Genomic DNA, 19,773 nt, shown 5'->3' on the forward strand with positions numbered 1-19,773 from the left:
TTGAGAGGAAAGTGTGACCAAGTGAGTCACAGCTCTCTGCCTCATAATCTGATTGGGATTGGTTTTTGGTAATCTTTTTAAGTCTTTGGATTTGTAATCTGTTTTGGACTTGCTTATTACTATAGGCAAGGATTATTTATTTAAGTTAGATCAGGTTTGGTTTTCTTTTTTAGGCAGCTGACTTAGAGATCCAGGAACAAGACTTGAAAATCAAGAAAAATTAACACTGACTAAGCAATTAACCTAAGATTTTTCTTAATTCTTCTATAGATTTGAAATAATATTCGATTCTTAACTAGGAAATACCATTTCAGGGTTTGGAAAGGACTAAGTAGTCATAAAAAGTTGGGCACCTCATTTGTTAGACTGATTAAAAGTAAGACTCGTTCACCTAGTCAGCAAGCTGTGGAAAGCAAATGCTAGTGTGCATCCTCAGCAGTTGGGATTTGAAATTGTAAGCAAAGCTATTCTTCTGCATTCCTGTGTCCAAATGTCATCCTATAGAACTTGCTGACTTATGCCAGTCTGGGGTTTAGTGTAAGTTAACTGCTTGTTATGTGGCAGGTAATTGGCTGATGCTGCATTTCTTCTCCCTAGGCAGCAGTGCCCCCAAGCAAGCAACCGTCTTCACTAGCTTCTCCAAATCCTCCCATGTCAAAGGGCTCTGAACAGGGCTTCCAGTCACCTCCAGCAAGTAGTAGTTCAGTAACCATTAACACAGCACCCTTTCAAGCCATGCAGACAGTGAGTATGAAAAGTGAATGTTGACTGCAGTTCATTATTCCTGTTAAAAAAAGCATTGTTTCTCTTACATCCATTACTGGGTACTCAGTGTGTGAAGAACTTGGCCTTTGTATTACTGTTATTTGGGTTGTTAATTTACTTTTGTCCAATGCAAATATTATTTGTAGTGGAAGAGTATTAAATCCAAAGCTTTGAGAATTTTTAATGGGTATTTTATCAGAACATTTTCCCCTCAGAAAATGAGTCACAGGCAAAGCTGAGGATCCATATTAATTAAATTAATTCTGTGGTGACAAACATAATTTTTTCCCCTCCCACCCTCCCTCCCTCTCTTCCTTTCTTTCTTAAGATTTATTTGAGAGAGAGCACAAGTGGAGGGGAGGGTGAGAAACCTAAGCAGACTGAGCATGGAGTCTGACACAGGGCTTGATCTCATGAGCCTGAGATCAGACCTGAGTGAAAACCAAGAGTTGGATGCTTTAACTGACTGTGCCATCCAGGCGCCCCGAGAAACATAATTTTCTGTGAACAGCTTAATAATACTAACCAATGCTAATATTACGCTAGTGGTGTTCCATAGCATCAAACCTGAAATATAGGACACATACTTGGGTGTTCTGTCATTCCTGAAACTTATTTTCATTTCATCTTGGTCTTCTGCTGGTTTTTAGAGAATTGTTCCAATTTGGTATTCTGAATTACATATTCCTCTACAAATTGTTTAAACCTTTTTTAAAGGTAATAATACAACTGTGTTTATATGTTTATTCTTTGAAACAGAATAATATAAAACAGCTCTTTAGGGGGAAAAAATCTTAGCCAATAAGTATCTGATGATGCTTTAATGCCCCACTTAGGGTACTTTTGAGTGGTGGAGGGGTGGAGCCAGTGGAGTGGCCATGGAAAGCAGGTACAATGTGGGGAGATAGATTGATAAATTTGGACACCTGAATTCACTGATCTTATCACTTCCTGCATGGGCACTTGGATCTCTCAGTTTTTGTTTTCCCTTTTACCCTGTCAGTCCACCCTGTACAGTATTGTCACATTTGTTTTACTAACTTTTTCCTCATTCCCAATTAAAAGCAAACAGTGATGTATTACAGAATGCAATTGAAAAGTCCTTTGCTTGACACTTAGTAACTTTTGAAGTCTGGTATGACCTTCCAGGCAAGTTTCATGTACTTGCCTTGTGTGTTCTTGTTGCAGTACCTTTTTTGCTCATGCCAGTCTGTCTTCTGCACCTGTTTGAATCCTATCCAGTATGAATTGGTTCTCATTTGTTCCTTTATTTGTTCATTCATTCAACAAACAGGTAGTAATGAAATCAGACACAGTTCTTAATCACTGGGATTGGGTTTTAGCAATGAAAACAAGACAGATCTTTGTGCTCAAAAACCTTATATTTCAGGGCGCCTGGGTGGCTCAGTGGGTCAAGCCTCTGCCTTCCGCTCAGGTCATGGTCTCAGGGTCCTGGGATTGAGCCCCGCATCAGGCTCTCTGCTCAGCAAGGAGCCTGCTTCCCCCTCTCTCTCTGCCTGCCTCTCTGCCTACTTGTGATCTCTCTGTCAAATAAATAAATAAAATCTTTAAAAAAAAAAAAACAAAACCTTATATTTCATAGTAGAGAGCTTGAGAGAAAAATATTCATACATATAATACTATCAAGTGCTGTGTGTTATAGGAAAACATAGAGCAGGGTAAGGGGACTAGAGAGTAATGGAAGTGCTATTTTATAGACAATGGCCAGAGTCTAGACAGGTTATTGCCTGCCATATAGTAGAAATTTAGTAGATGGGAGATTTTTTTCATTCATTTTTAATTTTTGAGAAAATAATCTTGCCCTGTGTAGCTTTGATTCTCAGTATGCATTATAAGATATTCTAGCAGTGGAAGATCAATTTTTTATTTGGAAGATTAATTTTTGGATTTTTTTTTTTAAAATTTATTTGACAGACAAAGATCACAAGTAGGCAGAGAGGCAGGCAGAGAGAGAGAGAGGAGGAAGCAGGCTCCCCACTGAGCAGAGAGCCTGATGTGGGGCTCGATCCCAGAACCCTGGGATCATGACCTGAGCTGAAGGCAGAGGCTTTAACCCACTGGGCCACCCAGGTGCCCTAAGGAAGATTAATTTTTTATATTGAGTTTATATCTGTTAGAAACCAAATAGAAGTGTTTTCTTTGCCATAGTAAAATATGCATGGCATAAAATTCAGTCTTTTACCATTTTTAAGTGTATAATACAGTGGCATTCAGTACAGCCACAGGGTTATACCGCCACTTCCACTATTTCCAAAATGTTTCCATCATCCAAAACAGAAACTGTACTCATTAAGCTGTAACTCTTCATTCCCCCCTCTCTCCAGCTCCTGGTAACCTCTTCTACTTTTTGCCTCTATGACTTTCACCTATTCTAAGTACTCATATAAGTGGAATCCCAGTATTTGCCCTTTTTGTGTCTAACTTGTTTCACCTAACATAAGGTTCTCAAGATTTTCCGTGTTGTATCATGGATCAGAATTTCATTCTTTTTTCATGGCTATAGTGCCTTTTTTTTTTTTTTTTTTTAAAAGTAAGCTCCACACACTAGAGCCCAGTATGAGGCTTGAACTTATAACCCTGAGATTAAGACCTGAGCTGAGATAGAGTTGGATGCTTAACCGACTGAGCCACCCAAGCACCCCTGTACTGCATTTTGATTATCCATTTAGCCATTGATGGACACTTGGATTACTTCCATCTTTTGCCTGTTATGAATAATATTTTGTGCTTATGTGTAATAAATATCTAAACTATATAGATTAGAACCAAACTATAGATGTTTTAATCGTAGCATACAAAACCTGAGTCTCTGCTTTTAATTCTTTTGCGTATATGCCAGAAGTGCGATCTTTGGATCATACAGTATTGCTATGCTTAACTTTTTGAGGAATCATGATACTCTTTTCTCAGTTGGTTTCATCATTTTACATTTCCACCAGTAACGCAAGAAGTTCTATTTACACCACATCTTTGCCAACGCTTAGGTTTTCTGTTTGTTTTGTTTATGGTAACACCCATTTTCATGGGTATGACATGGTATCTCATTGTGGTTTTGATTTGTATTTCCGTAATGACTAATGATGTTAAGCATCTTTTCATGTTCTTATGGACCATTTCTCTTTGGAGAAATGTCAGTTCAAGTCCTTTGCCTATCAAATAGAAGTTTTTGAAGGTTGCAGTTTTGTTAGCTGTCAACCTTAATAATTTTCTATGAAACTTCGCAAATGACTCGGCATACCCTTGTCTTTTAAGGTATTTAATGTTAATGCACCTCTGCCTCCACGGAAAGAACAAGAAATAAAAGAATCCCCTTATTCATCTGGCTACAATCAAAGTTTTACTACAGCAAGTACACAAACACCACCCCAGTGCCAACTGCCAGCTATACATGTAGAACAAACTGTCCTTTCTCAAGAGACTGGTAAGATCTTTGCATAGGATATTTTGAAGACTTAGATGACGGCTAATTGAATGGAAGGCAGTGCAGTAGTGATAGTTGAGGGGTTCTTTCTTGACTAGTTAAGCATTATTTCTTCACATGTTCAAGTGTTGAGAAACACTTAAATGCTTTTTCTTCTGTTTAGTTAAGTTCACCTCTTAATTTTTACTTTTGTAGAGGTAGCACCTAGTTGGTTGATTTAACCTTGAAGTATGCTCACATTTTTAAATATGATTGCTTTGATTGTCATGGACAGTGATAGAGAGGTACATAGGGCACTGTATAGCTGCTCTTAGGAAGGTTTTGAAACCATCCTGGTAAATCTTTTATTGCAGACAGCTGTTTGGTCTTTCCTCCCTTTGCCCCTCTCAAAGCATTGATCAAGGTGAAGATACAATTTAGTATACTTATTCCACTGTTTGCTTGGAGATGAAAAACTGTTTTACTCTTTCATGCTAGTCTAATACATGAAAGGATAGGCAACTCTGTAGTTATTTCCTAATTTAATAAACACCTGTAGATTTTTAGTGTTGGTATTTCAGACCCCTTTTGAGTTTTCTAAAACTTAAGCCTGAGCAAATGAATTGGGCATTCTGGGTACTTGATTAATCTAACAAGAGGTACTAAATGTAAATCCTTGGACCTAGACACCCATGACTTTGTTCTCTTCTCATCTGTACTTCGGTGAAAACATAGGGCAGATGATTTACATAAGGCATACTTGTCACATGCTTTCTCAGTCACAGTATTAATTAAAATTCATTGTCTTTTACTCCTTGGTCTGGAATATTTAGCCTTTTTTTCTCTTGAATTGTAATAGAATATACATAACAAAATTTACTGTTTTAACCCTTTAAGTGCATAGCGCTGTGACAGCCAGATTGTTGTACAGCTGGTGTTGTACACCAACATTTCTCTAGGCTTTGTCATCTTCTCCAACTGAAACTCTATCCATTTAACACCAGCTCTCCATCTCCTCTCCCTGTAGTCCCCTGGAAACCTCCATTCTACTCTATGAATTGGTCTAGGTGTTTAACCTAGAGTAAGTGCAGTTTATACAGTATTAGTCCTTTTGTGACTGGCCTGTTTGACTCAGCATAGTGTCTTAAAGTTCATCCATGTTGTAGCATGTGTCAGAATTTCCTTCCCTTGTAAGGCTGAATAATACTCTTTTACCTAAGTATATATATGTATAGCTTCCAGGATCTCTGTAAACATACACATATATAGTAACTGTAGTTTTTTAAAGGAGAAAATTGTGTTGAAGGTTTTGATATACAATGACTTTTACATATAAAGAATATTAAATCTTTGTTACCATTTAACTCTTGGACTCTAAAACTGTTTCTTTAAGCAGCAAGTTACCCTGATGGAACTATTCAAGTAAGCAATGGTAGCCTTGCCTTTTACCCAGCACAGACGAATGTATTTCCCAGACCCTCTCAACCATTTGTCAATAGCCGGGGATCTGTTAGAGGATGTACTCGTGGTGGGAGATTACTAACCAATTCGTATCGGTCCCCTGGTGGTTATAAAGGTATGCTCTGAACAAAATTTCATTATACTGAATTATTTTGTTTATATATTTAACTATTTTTACTTTATCTTATTCCTTTTTTAGTTGCCCTCCATATTGTGGTAGAGAATTCCCTATTTCTGCAAAATGCAGTATTTCTAATATACCTGTTGTCTGTACAACAGAGGAACTTTTTGTATGAAAAGCAGATTGATCTTGTGACTTACTGAAGTGAAAAGTTGAGCATCTTGTTTTTCCAGTGATGAATTTTGGTTTTCATATTTAAGTATTTTCCTTTGTTAATTGACTTGAGTGTTCAAAATATGTCGTAACTAGGCAATGCCCACTTTCTAGTTGTTTGTCTAACAGAGGATACTGTAGATAAAGACATAAACTTTGAGACTATAATAGTGATATTCTCCTAAGTCTTAGAGGTGGTTCTATGTGTTCTGTCACTGCTTGGTATTAGCAGAAGTGCTCTAGACAGGCCTTAGCTACCCCACTTTCTGAACCCCACGTGTATTCAAGCAGTAGTAAATTTCTACAGTTGGCTTATTTGAAGTCAGCGATATTTTATAAATATGTGTTTTATTGTGGAAGCAATGTCAGAGTTTGCTTAAGGAATAAATCTGTGGTATTATAGGATCAGTTTAACTTCTAAAGCGGTATAGAATTAGACTATTTTAAACTTCATTATAATTTTGCCCATAATTTTATTTAAGTTGTTTATTTATTAGGTTTTGATACTTATAGAGGACCACCTTCAATTACCAATGGAAATTATAGCCAGCTACAGTTCCAAGCTAGAGAATATCCTGGAACACCTTATTCCCAAAGGGTAAGAATAGTTGTTGTAGTTGAATAGTTGTACAGCTGTTGATGTTTAACAGGTGATTAAACTAGAGCAGAGTCACAGTTTATTTTGTATAAGGTACTCTTTGTTTTAAAACTACTTTTCAGGACTGTGGAGAGTAGTTGAGTTGGAAGCTTTTCCAGTAACCCATAGAGGATGAATGACAATTGCCTGTTACACAGAACTTGGAAGGTCTTAAGGACTTTATCACATTGTTTGTATTAACTCATTTACTCCTCCATCTTACAAGAGAGACGGGGGTTCAGAAACAAGTAACTTGTCTAAGGTCACTCAACAAGCTGGTGGTAGAAAGGAGATGAGAATCCAAGTTTCCTAACTCCAGATCCTGTGAGCTTTACTTCATTGTATTGCTTTCAATTTAACTTTTCTAGGTACCAGGTGTAGGAAAGGCCTTTCTGATATGTTTAATTTTTTTGGCTTATTTTTGTTGGAGTAACTCAGCAGATCTTCTTTACAACTATAATAAAAGACTGATAATAAAGGGAGATCTTGGGCTCTCCTTGTTATTGGTCATATATTGATATGACTGTTTCCATCAGGATTTTCAGTTTTGAAGTTTTACAAACCTTTAAGTATGTATTTGATACCAAACTGAGTTCTGTTGTAATATATAAAGTATTTGAAGAGCTTACATTTATAGGTAAGTAGATGTTTATACGGAGGCAGTATTGAAAGGGGGTTAAGAACACACTTCAAAGAACACAAAAAAATCACCTAAATGACTTGGGTATGATCCCTGATTTCATTACTTCCTTCGTTGTGTGACCTTGGGTACGGTGCATGAACTTTCTGAGCTCTCTAGTTTTCACCTGTTAGATGAAGACTCATCTTACTCTAAGCTGTTGTGAGGATTAAGTGAATTAATACATATAAATGCTTAGCACCACAATGCCAGATGTATATCAAGCATGCAAATATTAGTTCCTAATAACATGTATGTGAAGGGAATGTGTTAATGAATACAGACTTAGTAATGGAGCTTTTCTTTTTTTTTTTTTAAGATTTTATTTATTTATTTATTTGACAGAGAGAGATCACAAATAGGTAGGGAGGCAGGCAGAGAGAGAGAGGAAGGAAGCAGGCTCCCTGCTGAGCAGAGAGCCCGATATGGGGCTTGATCCCAGGACCCTGGGATCATGACCTGAGCTGAAGGCAGAGGCTTTAACCCACTGAGCCACCCAGGGGCCCCTTTTCTTTTTTTTTTATTTCAAATGAGACTAAAGGATTTTTTTTTCTTTTTTAAAGATTTTATTTATTTGTCAGCACACGCGCACACAAATGGGGGAGCGACAGACAGAGGGAACAGCAGTCTCCCTGCTAAGGAAGGAGCCTGGTGTGGGACTCAAGCCTAGAACTCTGGGACCATGACCTGAGCTGAAGGCAGACGCTTAACTGACTGAGCCACCCAGGAATCCCATTGGAGCTGTTCTTAACACCAATATTGTAGAATATTGAATTGAATGTAGACTTTCCTGGAGCACCTGGCTGGCTCAGTAGAGTGTGCATGACTTTTTGTCTCAGAATCGTGAGTTCAAGCCCCATGTTAGGTGTAGAGCTTTACATTAAAAATAAATAAATCTATACATAAGTTTCTTCCTGAGGAAACTTAAGACAGTAATAGTGGTTGCTATGGGGAAGATGAGGAGTTTGGAGTAGGAGACTTAATTATTTACTGTGTACCTTCTTGTTTGATTTTCTTTATTGCATGTATTAATCTAGTCATACCATTAAATATTTTCATGAATAGTATGGAGGCTGACTTTCACCATATTTGGGAGGCTGTTTGAAATGTTGCCTCCTGAACATTTTTTTGTGTGTGTGTGTGAGGATATTAAATTATTTTTCAGGCAATAATACATTCATACAATATAATTCTTATTGACTCCTGTATTGAAACTGAACAAAACCCTAATGTAGTTCATAATTGTCTTCACAGTTTGATTTATAAATAGGGCAAGATTGAAATAGTCTGTTCTTGCCTTATTTTCTTTTATCTTGAGATAAGGGATAGAAGACCATGCCATATTTCAGAATTTCCCTCATTACTTAGCATTGTACCTTTTACATAGTGTTTCCGAGATGCCTTATCATTTTTGCAAATATTAGCATTTAACATACCTGGTTGATCAGGTGAATTAACAGATGAAGCAAGTATTGCCATTGTGGCCCTTGCTTTTGTTTGTTTTTCTTGGTGTTTGAAAACATCTGAGCCACTGTGGTTGCTGGGGAAGGCCAGATAAAAGGCTAAGAGGACTTTTGATCTTACAGTTTTACCAGCCAGTAACACTGGGAAATAACTAATTATCATCTTGCATTTTAGGTGCCAAGGTTAAATATTATGTGTTCATTTCAGGATAATTTCCAACAGTGTTACAAGCGAGGAGGGACATCTGGCGGTCCTCGGACAAATTCAAGAGGTAAGGATAATTAACTGGGTTACCTGAAACATACCTCTAGATCTTTATCTTCTGTGAATTTCTCCCGAGAGTGCATTGTTTCACCATTTATCTTTTAAAGTTTTCATTTTGTGTAAGTGCAGTACTAAAGACCTGAGGGATATTCTAGACTACTGGAATGGCTGTGGCAATCAGTTGTTCATTTAATTAAAAGTCTGTGTGTGTGCTCCTTTCAGTTTGCGTGACACTGTAGTGTATTTCAGCCTTTGGTACATATTCACTATGCATACTTCTGATAATTTCATGGGATGATTCAGGATAATGGTTCTTATAATAATGGGAACTTCTAGATACTCTAATGTCACTACATTGAAGGATAGGAATAAACAAAATTAAGACATCATGACTTGGGCACCTGAATGGCTCAGTTAAACGTCTGCCTTCGGCTCAGGTCAAATTCTGGGGTCTTGGGATTGAGTCTTGCATCAGGCTCCCTACTCAGTGAGAAGTCTGCTTCTCCCTCTGCCTGCCACTCTCCTCAGCTTGTGTGCGTGTGCTCTCTGTCAAATAAATAAATAAAATCTTAAGGAAAAAAAAAGATACCATGACTTGAAATTTCAACAGCAGGATATTATAATATTTCTTAAAATGTAACGGTACTATTAAAAGATTCAGTATAACTGAGAAAATTAAGAACTACTGAAGATTAACTATCACAAGAAAACAGAATCTTATCCTTTTAAGAAAGTAGTCGATACTCACACTGCCTTGGCCTTAATATCTGAGCTGTGTTTCTGTATGGCACTTAAAGCATTAAAATTTCATGATATCACATTAACTTGGAAATGTGGAACGAATATTCATTGTGGGTCTTAGTACGATAACAAAATATCTTTGACTGGCTAGCAGTTCTAAAAGTTGGTTCTTTTATGTAATCTCAGTTTTCTTGTGTCCTCATACATTAGGTATTTGAGAGTGGGTTTGAGGAAAGAAGAATGGAGTGAGAATTCCATAAAAAAGTAAAAAGAATGCTCAAATTTGGGTTTTAGACTTTGCTAATCTTAACTAGTAAGGTAGCTAACATTTTCAGGAGGCTCATTTTCTTTAAAAAAAAAAAGACTTGAAAAAAATGAGGCTACTAGATAAGATCATCTTATGTCCTTTTTGGCTTTAGAATAGTATACAAGCGTATTGCTAGAAAAATGTAGAGAAGTATACTGTAGCTATACTTTGTTGCTTTTGTTTTAGAATTTACTATATAAAATGTATTTTTATCTGTGTTTCAGTAGCCGACTAATGTTAAATATTGTGTTCAAAGCTAACTGCTTCATTATGAGAAACTCACTGTTGCTAATAAAACAGCAGGGTGGAGTGATTCTTCTCAGGTGAGCAGCCCAGAAAGAGACAACGAAACCTTTAACAGTGGTGACTCTGGACAAGGAGACTCCCGTAGCATGACCCCTGTGGATGTGCCCGTGACAAATCCAGCAGCCACCATACTGCCAGTACACGTCTATCCCCTGCCTCAGCAGATGCGAGTTGCCTTCTCAGCAGCCAGAACCTCTAATCTCGCCCCTGGAACTCTAGACCAACCTATTGTGTTTGATCTTCTTCTGAACAACTTGGGAGAAACTTTTGATCTTCAGCTTGGTAGATTTAATTGCCCGGTGAATGGCACTTATGTTTTCATTTTTCACATGCTAAAGCTGGCAGTGAATGTGCCACTGTATGTCAACCTTATGAAGAATGAAGAGGTCTTGGTATCTGCCTATGCCAATGATGGTGCTCCAGACCATGAAACTGCTAGCAATCATGCAATTCTGCAGCTCTTCCAGGGAGACCAGATATGGTTACGTTTGCACAGGGGAGCAATTTATGGAAGTAGTTGGAAATACTCTACATTTTCAGGCTACCTTCTTTATCAAGATTGAAAGTGCAGAATTGATAGTAAAAGGATGGTGTTCTAATTAGTGGGGTTAAAGGAGAAGTAGTCTTTGCCCTTGTGACTGATTGGTTTAGGAAGATGGTTTCATTTCTAGAGGAAGGAGGAGGTCCTTACTTTTTTGTTTTCCTCCCCAAGGTGAAAAATTTCAAGCTGAATGACAATTAGCACTAATCTGGCACTTTATAAATTGTGATGTAGCCTCGCTAGTCAAGCTGTGAATGTATATTGTTTGCACTTAATCCTTAACTGTATTAACGTTCAGCTTACTAAACTGACTGCCTCAAGTCCAGGCAAGTTATAATGCCTTGTTGTGCCTCAATAAAAAAGTTACATGCACCTTCAGTGTTCTTATTTGATTGAACATTTAGTGAGAGGTAAAATATTTCATTTTTACTATTCATCACTGATAACTTTTGAATGGGTATTTATTCATGGGTTCATTCTATTTTAAAATAAGACTATAACAGTTCTTTTTACTTTGATATTATACATGTCATTTATCAAAAGATTTCCTGTTTCCCATTGGCTATTAAGTAACATATTTCTCCTTGAAGCTGAACATGTTACTTGTTAGCTATCTTTAAGTACCTACTAAATGTATAATAATACAAGATACAATAGGAGATACACAGGTAATACTACTGGTCTGCCATCAGTAAGACTTTCACTTTCTGTGGAGTCTCAATTTGAGGAGGCAGAACGTTCAGTTGTCAGAAAGCATAAATCTCTGGTCAGGTAATGCGGTGTTTGTGTCCTGATTTTGCCACTTGGTTATTGATCTTGGGCAAGTTATTTTACCTTTAAGGTCTCTATTTTTATTTTCTTTCTTTCTCTCTCTCTCTCTCTCTCTCTCTTTTTTTGGGGGGGGGGTAATAGACCATTTCCGCAACTTTATAGGGCAAAAATGAAGTTCATCTAAGAATATACCTGAAAAACTTAACACGTGTGTCTGGCACACAAGCATTTAATAAGTGTTAGGTGATGTAGTTTTTTTTTTTATTCCAAAAATTTCCAGAATTTTTATTTTTATAAATGCATGTTTATACTGTCTTATGTAGTATTAGTGTAGCAGGCACTGCCAGAGTTTAGTATTCGTTCTAGACACACATTGTCACACTTCACAGTTTGCTTATGTATCTCATGAATAAGAACTTACATAACTGACTAAACTGGAAAACACTATACTAACATTTAACACCATGAGAGTTAAATGTGGCTTAAGAGTTTAACTGATGAGCCCATGCCCAGCTCAAGAAATATTAACTATAATAATTTAACGCTGACTCCCTGAGAGTATTTAAAACCACAGGGTAAGAGGTGTTAATAACTTTAAAAACAAGATCAAAACAACTTTCTGCCTTAGCAAGTTGGTTGCAGTAAACAGAGCCCTTCTCCAACCCTTCCCTATATTCAGAATACTGCAATCAAAATGTCTACTTTAAAAAACTAATTTATAAAATGCTTCATATACCAAATTCCCCCTGAAGTTTTCTTCTTTCACTTTCAATTTTTTAGTCTCTCCAACAATCGTGAGCTTCAGTTTTTGCCTGTATAATGATTTAGTGCATAAATGCAGATACTTAAAGCAGGACATGTTTTTGAGAGATTTGCTCACTCCTGTAGCAATGATTTGTCAACCACCTCATGGTTTTAACTTTCTCAACTCCATAAGAGCTATATTTTCACACTGCTTTCACATCACTGTTTTTTACACTATGATCTTTCCTATTTGCAAATTTTAATTCTTTAGCTTTAATGGCTGATATTCTATTGTGATTCTTGTGATAACTAGGATGATAGTTTACGTATTGTATAAGGTGGAGTAATTGTTGGCATAGAGACATTAAAGTTTCTCCCTATGAATTCCACTCTGCTTCCCTGCCACACACTTTATTTTGATGAAAAATTTAGATTTGTCACACTTGGTCCTCGACTTGCTAATTTATCTCAGGGGTATTCTTAATCACCCCTTTAATGACTTTAGCTTTTTGGCAACTGTTTATAACTGATAAATACAGCACACTTGTTATTGGTGTAAGACGGGGAATGCCAGAGTATAAAATACTGTTATACCCATTATCAATACCAGGACACCTGAGGCTCTCTAATCCTAAGATTTTACAAGCATTATTTTCTTTATTCATTTAATTTCAAGGGCTTCATTCCTTCAAATAAATGATTAATTTATTCTTAAATATGTGGCTTATCTAGTTTGTACCTGGCTCTGGGACTGTAAAGATAACATGAGGTTCAGATGTTCAGGCACATCAGCTATGTCCGTTTCATCCATTTCATTTGTTGAGAGCAAATCACTTTTCCATTTTGCTGTGCTCACCACAGGTGTAGCTGCCATCTGTCACCATATAGTGCTGTCAAAATAGCATTGACTATATTCAATGAACCTTTCTCATGACTTTTCTCATGACTTACCTCAGAACTGGAAGCCTGTACCTCCCACTCTTTCACTACTTTCATCCTTCCACCCCTTCCCTTCAGGCCACCACTAGTTAGTTCTCTCTATAGGTGGGTACGTTTCTGTTTTTGGTTGCACATATAAGTGCAGTGATATGGCATTTGTCTTTCTGTGACTTAACTCCATTTAGCATAATGTCTTCTTGGTTCATCCATGATTTTGAAAATTGTAAGATCGAATTCCTTTTTTATGGCTGAATAATAGTCCCCTGTATATATGCGCCATATCTTTGTACACTCCTCTATCTTGGGTTGCTTCCATGCGTGGCTATTGTAACTAATGCTGAAGGACAATCTCTTCTTGAATTATTTCTTTGATATCCACCCCCTGCAATTCTATATCTGGAACTCCTACTGTTCAGAAGCCAGAGCTCCTTGGGCCAGTTCTTTAATCTTTTGTCTCTACGTTTCACTTTTTGAGAGGTTCCCTTAGTTTTATCAGTATAGTATAATAGTAAAATCTGGAGAAGCAGCATAGATGCCCGCCAGCAGGGAACCGGTTAAGTCAGAAGGGAAGATACAGAATAGAGCAGAGTAGGCAATATTGTTTGTAGAAACATTTCCAAATGTATGTGCATATGATTACTTGGATCATTTTTTTCTGGTAGTTTGTAACAAATTTGATAATGTTGGCTCTAGGGAAAGGGGGTTGTAGGAAGGAGGAGGAAGGCTTTTTATTCTAAATCTTACTGTAGAACTTGAAATGGACATTACCACTTTTTTGTTAAAAATTTTAGCTAAGAATGGTAGGTTTTATGATTCACACCACCTTATATTCCCTTGGATGGAGTTTGAGGATTTGTTTTCATTATCATTAAGCCTGGGGTAACACATGGAAGAGTTTTACCATAAAAACCTAATTTGTGACACACCTAGGTGGTTCAGTCAGTCAAGTGTCTGCTTTTGGCTCAGGTCATGATTCCCAGGGTCCTGGGATCCAGTCCTGCATGGGGCTCCCCTCTCAGCAGGGAGTTTGCTTCTCCCTCTCTGCTGCTGCTCCTTGTTTTCTCATTCTTGCTGTTTTTCTCTCTCAAATAAAATCTTTAAAGAACAAAACAAAACCTAACTGCCTTCTGCCTTCACTAATATTTGCATTTCCACCTCATTTACAGAACACCCTTAACCTTTGTGATCTTACTGGATCCTCACCGTGGCCCTAGTGAGGTAGATACTGTTTGACATAAGATGGAGACTTTTGGAGACTGACTTTCTGAGGCCACTAGCAGAAGTGCCTGGGCCAAACTTCACTCTCTCAAGCTCAAATACAGCCTACCATTTTCTACAGTAGTTTTTCCTCTTCTTTAGTTCTCAGGTACTATTGCTTTTACCATATTTCCCATTGTTTTGCCCACACAGGTGTTTTCGGTTCACTACTCAGTTTTGCTCTGGTTAACTAAACACTTTGTGAACTGGATAAATTGCACTCGGAGCTGTTGTCATAAGGTGTAGTTGCAGTAGAGCCTGAAGTTGAGTTGGAGGACTCCTCCAGTGTAAGATGTGGAAAGCCTGAGGAAACAAACAGAACATTTTGAGGATGGAAAAAAAAGGGATCTGAAAAGTATTTCTTCTTTAGTCCATGTTCCTACTACTCTCTTTAGGTTCTATCCCTTCCCACCACCACTACTATTTTAGTCTCTTGGAGAAGAGACTGTAGTCAGAAACTTCCTAATCCCCTATTACTTTAGCTTATTGATCACTGGTTTTTAATTTTAATTTTAATTTTTTAAAAAGATTTTATTTACTTATTTGACAGAGACAGCACAAGTAGGCAGGCAGGCAGAGAGAGAGGTGGAAGCAGGCTCCCTGCTGAGCAGAAAGCCTGATGCTGGGCTTGATCCCAGGACCCTGAGATCATGACCTGAGTGGAAGGCAAGACTTAACCCACTGACCCACCCATGTGTGACCCCTACATGTGGCATTTTAAAGGAGACTATCATGGACTTACATTAACAAAATACTTAAGATCTTACATTTATAAGATGTGTGTATATACTCTTGCATGTATTTCAGATGTTATGATGTAGAGCCTTGGCCATATGACACTTTTGGGGTAGAGATTCACTTGCAGATTTTTGATCATGGTTTAAAAAGTGTATTATTAACCTTGGATTTTAACTCCCATTTTCTCTATACTGTGTGGACTAGATTCAAGCTTACTAACACAGGCCAGCAGGTGAGCTGCTGCCAACAGGTGGGGAGGACAGCTGTGTGATACTCCATTTAGACGACTAAAATGTTAAATCTCAAAGGCCACAGTGGCAGTGCTTGGAGGAAAAACTACTTCCTGTAATTGGAGTTGTAATCATGCCAGGTATTCTCACTCTGTGCTGTATTTCTTGGGTAATGTCCATGTCTGTGTGCCAGCTAACCTATATATAGATGACTCATAGTTCTCTAACAGCATCCCTGTGTTCCTTCCTGTAACCCCTGCCATAGCTCTTTTGGGAGTGCCAGATGTGAATTTCCAATTGTCACTGGAAACCTTTAGCAATCTAACACTTAAGAACTTGTAGTTCAGTATGTTCAAAGGCAAACTGATCTTCTCTCCAAACTTTAATACTCCTTCACGTTGCCCTGTTTAATGACTTCCATAGGTCATCAAAGCTTGGACCTTCAGAATCGTTGACTTTCCTTTGCTACTTTATATATTGTATAAGTCACAAGTTCCTGTTGATTCAACCTGTGAAATGTCTCACATTTGTCTTACCTTCTTAATTTCTATTGTGGATACTCTGTTTCAGACCCCTTATTTCTCTCACATGCATTCATGTATTCATTCAGCGAGTATTTATTGGTTGCCTTTTATGTACTAGGCATAGTGTGAGACTAGATCTCACTAGATCTCATTCAGTAAAGGTTGAACAAGGTATGTCCTCTCTCTTAAATAGAATACAAAGATAGTTAATGCTGAGCATGTACCCTGAACAATGTGCTTACCTCATTTAGTCCTCACAAGAGCTTTTGGAAGCAGATGAGACAGAGGTACAAAGAGGTGAGGCATATGCATACCGTGATAGTACAATAAGACAATGTAGCTGTCTTACATTCTACCATAAATAATGTAAGTGCATTAAGAAATAGACATCCTCAGGACACCTGGGTGGCTTAGTCTGTTGAGTGGCTGCCTTTGGCTCAGATCATGATCCCAGGATCCTTGGATGAGTCCCACATCGGGCTCCTTCCTCAGCAGGGAGCCTGCCTCTTCCCCTACCTCTGCCTGCCACTTCCCTGCTTGTGCTCTCTTGCTAACAAGTAAATAAAATCTTAAAGAAAAAAAAATAGATATCCTCTCATGTAAAGTAATTAAAAAACGGGACTCAATGAGCCATATATAAGTTAAACCTAAGTTATAGTTTAGGGACAGCTATTTTAAAACACTTGCAAAGAAATCTGAGGGCAGAATCATAGATGCTTATGGGTTTGTTTTTTTTTTCCCCTGTTGCCTTAGACACTGCTACCTTGACAGCATTGTTTTTTTACTAATTTATCTTCAGAGTCTTTCCAAAGCCCACAAAGTTTTAATGGGAGCATCAACTGTCTTTAATCAGACATTGTGTTAAAATATTTATCTAAGATAATTGTAGATTTTCATGTAATTATAAGAAATAATACAGGTGGATCCTGTGTACCTTTTCATTTCCTTCAGTGACAACATTTTGTAAAACAAGATACATACTACAACTAGGATGTTGAGATTGGTACAGTCAAGATAGAGAACATATCCATCACCAGAAGGATTCCTCATGTTGTCCTTTTATAGTATAGTAATTCCCATTTCCTTGTCCCCATCCCCATTTAAGCCCTCACAATCACTGATCTGTTCTTTCTGTGACTTGTTATTTTAAGAATGTTATTTATTTTTTTAAAGTGGGCTCCATGCCCAGCATATGAGCCCACAGCAGGGCTTGAACTCACAACCTTGATATAAAGACTGAGATCAAGATCTGAGCTGAGATCAAGTCAGACACTTGACTGAGCCACAGTGGCGCCCCATTTAAGAATGTTATATTAGGGGCGCCTGGGTGGCTCAGTGGGTTAAAGCCTCTGCCTTCGGCTCAGGTCATGATCTCAGGGTCCTGGGATCAAGCCCCACATCGGGCTCTCTGCTCTGCAGGGGGCCTGTTCCCTCCTCTCTCTCTGCCTGCCTCTCTGCCTACTTGTGATTTCTCTCTGTGAAATTAATAAAATATTTAAAAAAAAAGAATGTTATATTAGTAAAACTTACATAAATGGAATCAGGTATTATGTCAGCTTTTGGGATTGGCTTTTTTCACTTAGCTTAATTCTCTGAAGATTTATCCTGGTTGTTGAATATTTCACTCCTTTTTATTACTCGGTAGTATTCCATGGTATAGATGTGCCAGTTTGCTTAACCACTGTTTTCCAGAGAGGTGGTATTTTAAACCTCACCAAAATATACGAGTGATCCAGTTTCTCTGGTGTCACTTTTTTTTTTGTCTTTTCTCTTTATGTTATTGAAATAACTGTACCAAGCCTCTCCCTACTCCAAACCATCTTCAGTGTTATCACAGCTCAGTTTTAGATATGTGCTTTAAAGGATTTGGTTTAGAAACAGGTAGAAACATTGAAGGCATTTGGATACATCTAGTTCTGGGAAAGAGATCTTGGTTAGAAGCAGTTTTGTGAGTTGTCCCTGTTGAGTTGATAGTTAAAGTTATATAAGTGGATGAAATGACAAAAGCAGGGGCACCTGGGTGGCTCAGTGGGTTGAAGCCTCTGCCTTTGGCTCAGGTCATGATCCCAGTGTCCTGGGATTGAGCCCTACATCAGGCTCTGCTCAGCGGGGAGCCTCTTCCTCCTCTCTCTCTGCCTGCTTTTCTGCCTACTTGTGATCTCTGTCTGTCATATAAATAAATTAAAAATCTTAAAAAAAAACTCGATCAAGTGAGCAATCAAGATATTATGAATATAGGGCGACTAGGTGGCTCAGTCAAAGCATCTGCCTTCGCTCAGGTCATGATCCCAGGGTCCTTCGATGAGCCCTGCATCAGGCTTCCTGCTCAGCAGGGAGTCAGCTTCTCCCTCTCCTTCTGTGTGTGTGCTCTCTCTCAAATAAATAAATCTTTAAAAAATATTACAAGTCTATTCTTTAAAACAAGGAAACATTTAAAGAAAAAGAAGAGCATATAATACAGTGTCAGGTACCAGACAGAGACATTTTCAGGTGAGAACTGAAAATGTCTCTTGCATTCTGTACTAAAGGATCAGTGTTGGTTTTTGCTTGGCAGTTTCAGTGGGGGAAATGAGGGCAGAACCCTGGGGACAGCTGACTGAAGCACGAGTAGAACTAAAGTACAGAGAAGGAATGAAGACCATTCTTTGGAATAAAAAGTGAAAAAGAATGAACAATAATTAGCATTATTGGAGAAAGATTGTCTTTTAACTGGGGGAAATGTTTTTAGGCTGAGGCTGAATCGGTGGAGAGAAAGGGATTGAAAATATAAAAAAGTTTTACAAAATTGTCGGCTGTGAGCATATAATTACTCAAAATTTATTTATTTATTTTTTTTTTAGATTTTTTTTATTTACTTATTTGACAGACAGAGATCACAAGTAGGAAGAGAAGCAGGCAGAGAGAGAGAGGAGGAAGCAGGCTCCCTGTGAGCAGAGAGCCCGATGCGGGGCTCGACCCCAGGACCCTGGGATCTTGACCTGAGCCGAAGGCAGAGGCTTAACCCACTGAGCCACCCAGGCGCCCCTCAAAATTTATTTTTAAATTATTTTTTAATAGAGTTTATTTATTTGAGAGAGAGAGAGCATGAGCAGGGGAGTGGCAGAGGGAGAGGAAAAGCAAGAAGCAGACTCCTCACTGAGCCCCTTTCCACTGGAGGGGCTCAATCCCACACCCCAGCGATCATGACCTGAGCTGAAGGCAGACGCCTAACCAATTGAGCCACCCAGGTGCCCCTCAAAATTTATTTTAATGAAAAGTATATAGAAAAGTGAGATTTATTTATTTATTTATACAAGATTTTATTTGTTTATTTGACAGAGATCACAAGTAGAGAGGCAGGTGGGGTGTGGGGTGGGGGGGCGGGGAGCAGGCTCTCTGCGGAGCAGAGAGCCCAATGTGGGCTTCAATCTGAGGACCCTGAGATCATGACCTGAGCCAAAGGCAGAGGCTTAACCCACTAAGCCACCCAGGCACCCAAAAAGTGAGATTTATTGAGCAAGGTGCCAGAAGAGATGGAGAGAATTAGGTTCAGATTGGGGATAAGGAGGTGAATAGGGATAAGCAGAGATTAGTTTGTGTTTGAGTGAGTTGAGCCTGTTGGCTTTGCTCATCTTTGCAGGGCTCCATGAGACAGGTATGAGTTTGAGAAG

General features: G+C 38.3%; 1 protein-coding gene across 14 annotated transcripts in view; it reads left to right on the top strand.

The window, feature by feature from the left end:
* Positions 1 to 11,292, top strand: part of CAPRIN2 (caprin family member 2) — a 47,999-nt gene extending 36,707 nt beyond the window's left edge. For 6 of the 14 annotated variants that reach the window (XM_046012489.1, XM_046012483.1, XM_046012484.1 and 3 more), the window contains 6 exons: positions 598 to 744; positions 4,039 to 4,207; positions 5,580 to 5,762; positions 6,479 to 6,579; positions 8,969 to 9,032; positions 10,374 to 11,292. In XM_046012489.1, coding sequence (XP_045868445.1) covers positions 598 to 744; positions 4,039 to 4,207; positions 5,580 to 5,762; positions 6,479 to 6,579; positions 8,969 to 9,032; positions 10,374 to 10,942 — 1,233 coding nt within the window. In that variant the 3' untranslated portion in view covers positions 10,943 to 11,292. Of the gene's footprint in view, positions 1 to 597; positions 745 to 4,038; positions 4,208 to 5,579; positions 5,763 to 6,478; positions 6,580 to 8,968; positions 9,033 to 10,329 lie in introns of all 14 variants that reach the window. The other 8 variants (XM_046012490.1, XM_046012487.1, XM_046012494.1 and 5 more) reach the window with 5 other exon arrangements.
* The last annotated feature ends 8,481 nt before the right edge of the window (positions 11,293 to 19,773 follow it).

Source organism: Meles meles, chromosome 7 (assembly GCF_922984935.1).
Source record: "Meles meles chromosome 7, mMelMel3.1 paternal haplotype, whole genome shotgun sequence".
NCBI classification, from domain to species: Eukaryota; Metazoa; Chordata; class Mammalia; order Carnivora; family Mustelidae; genus Meles; species Meles meles.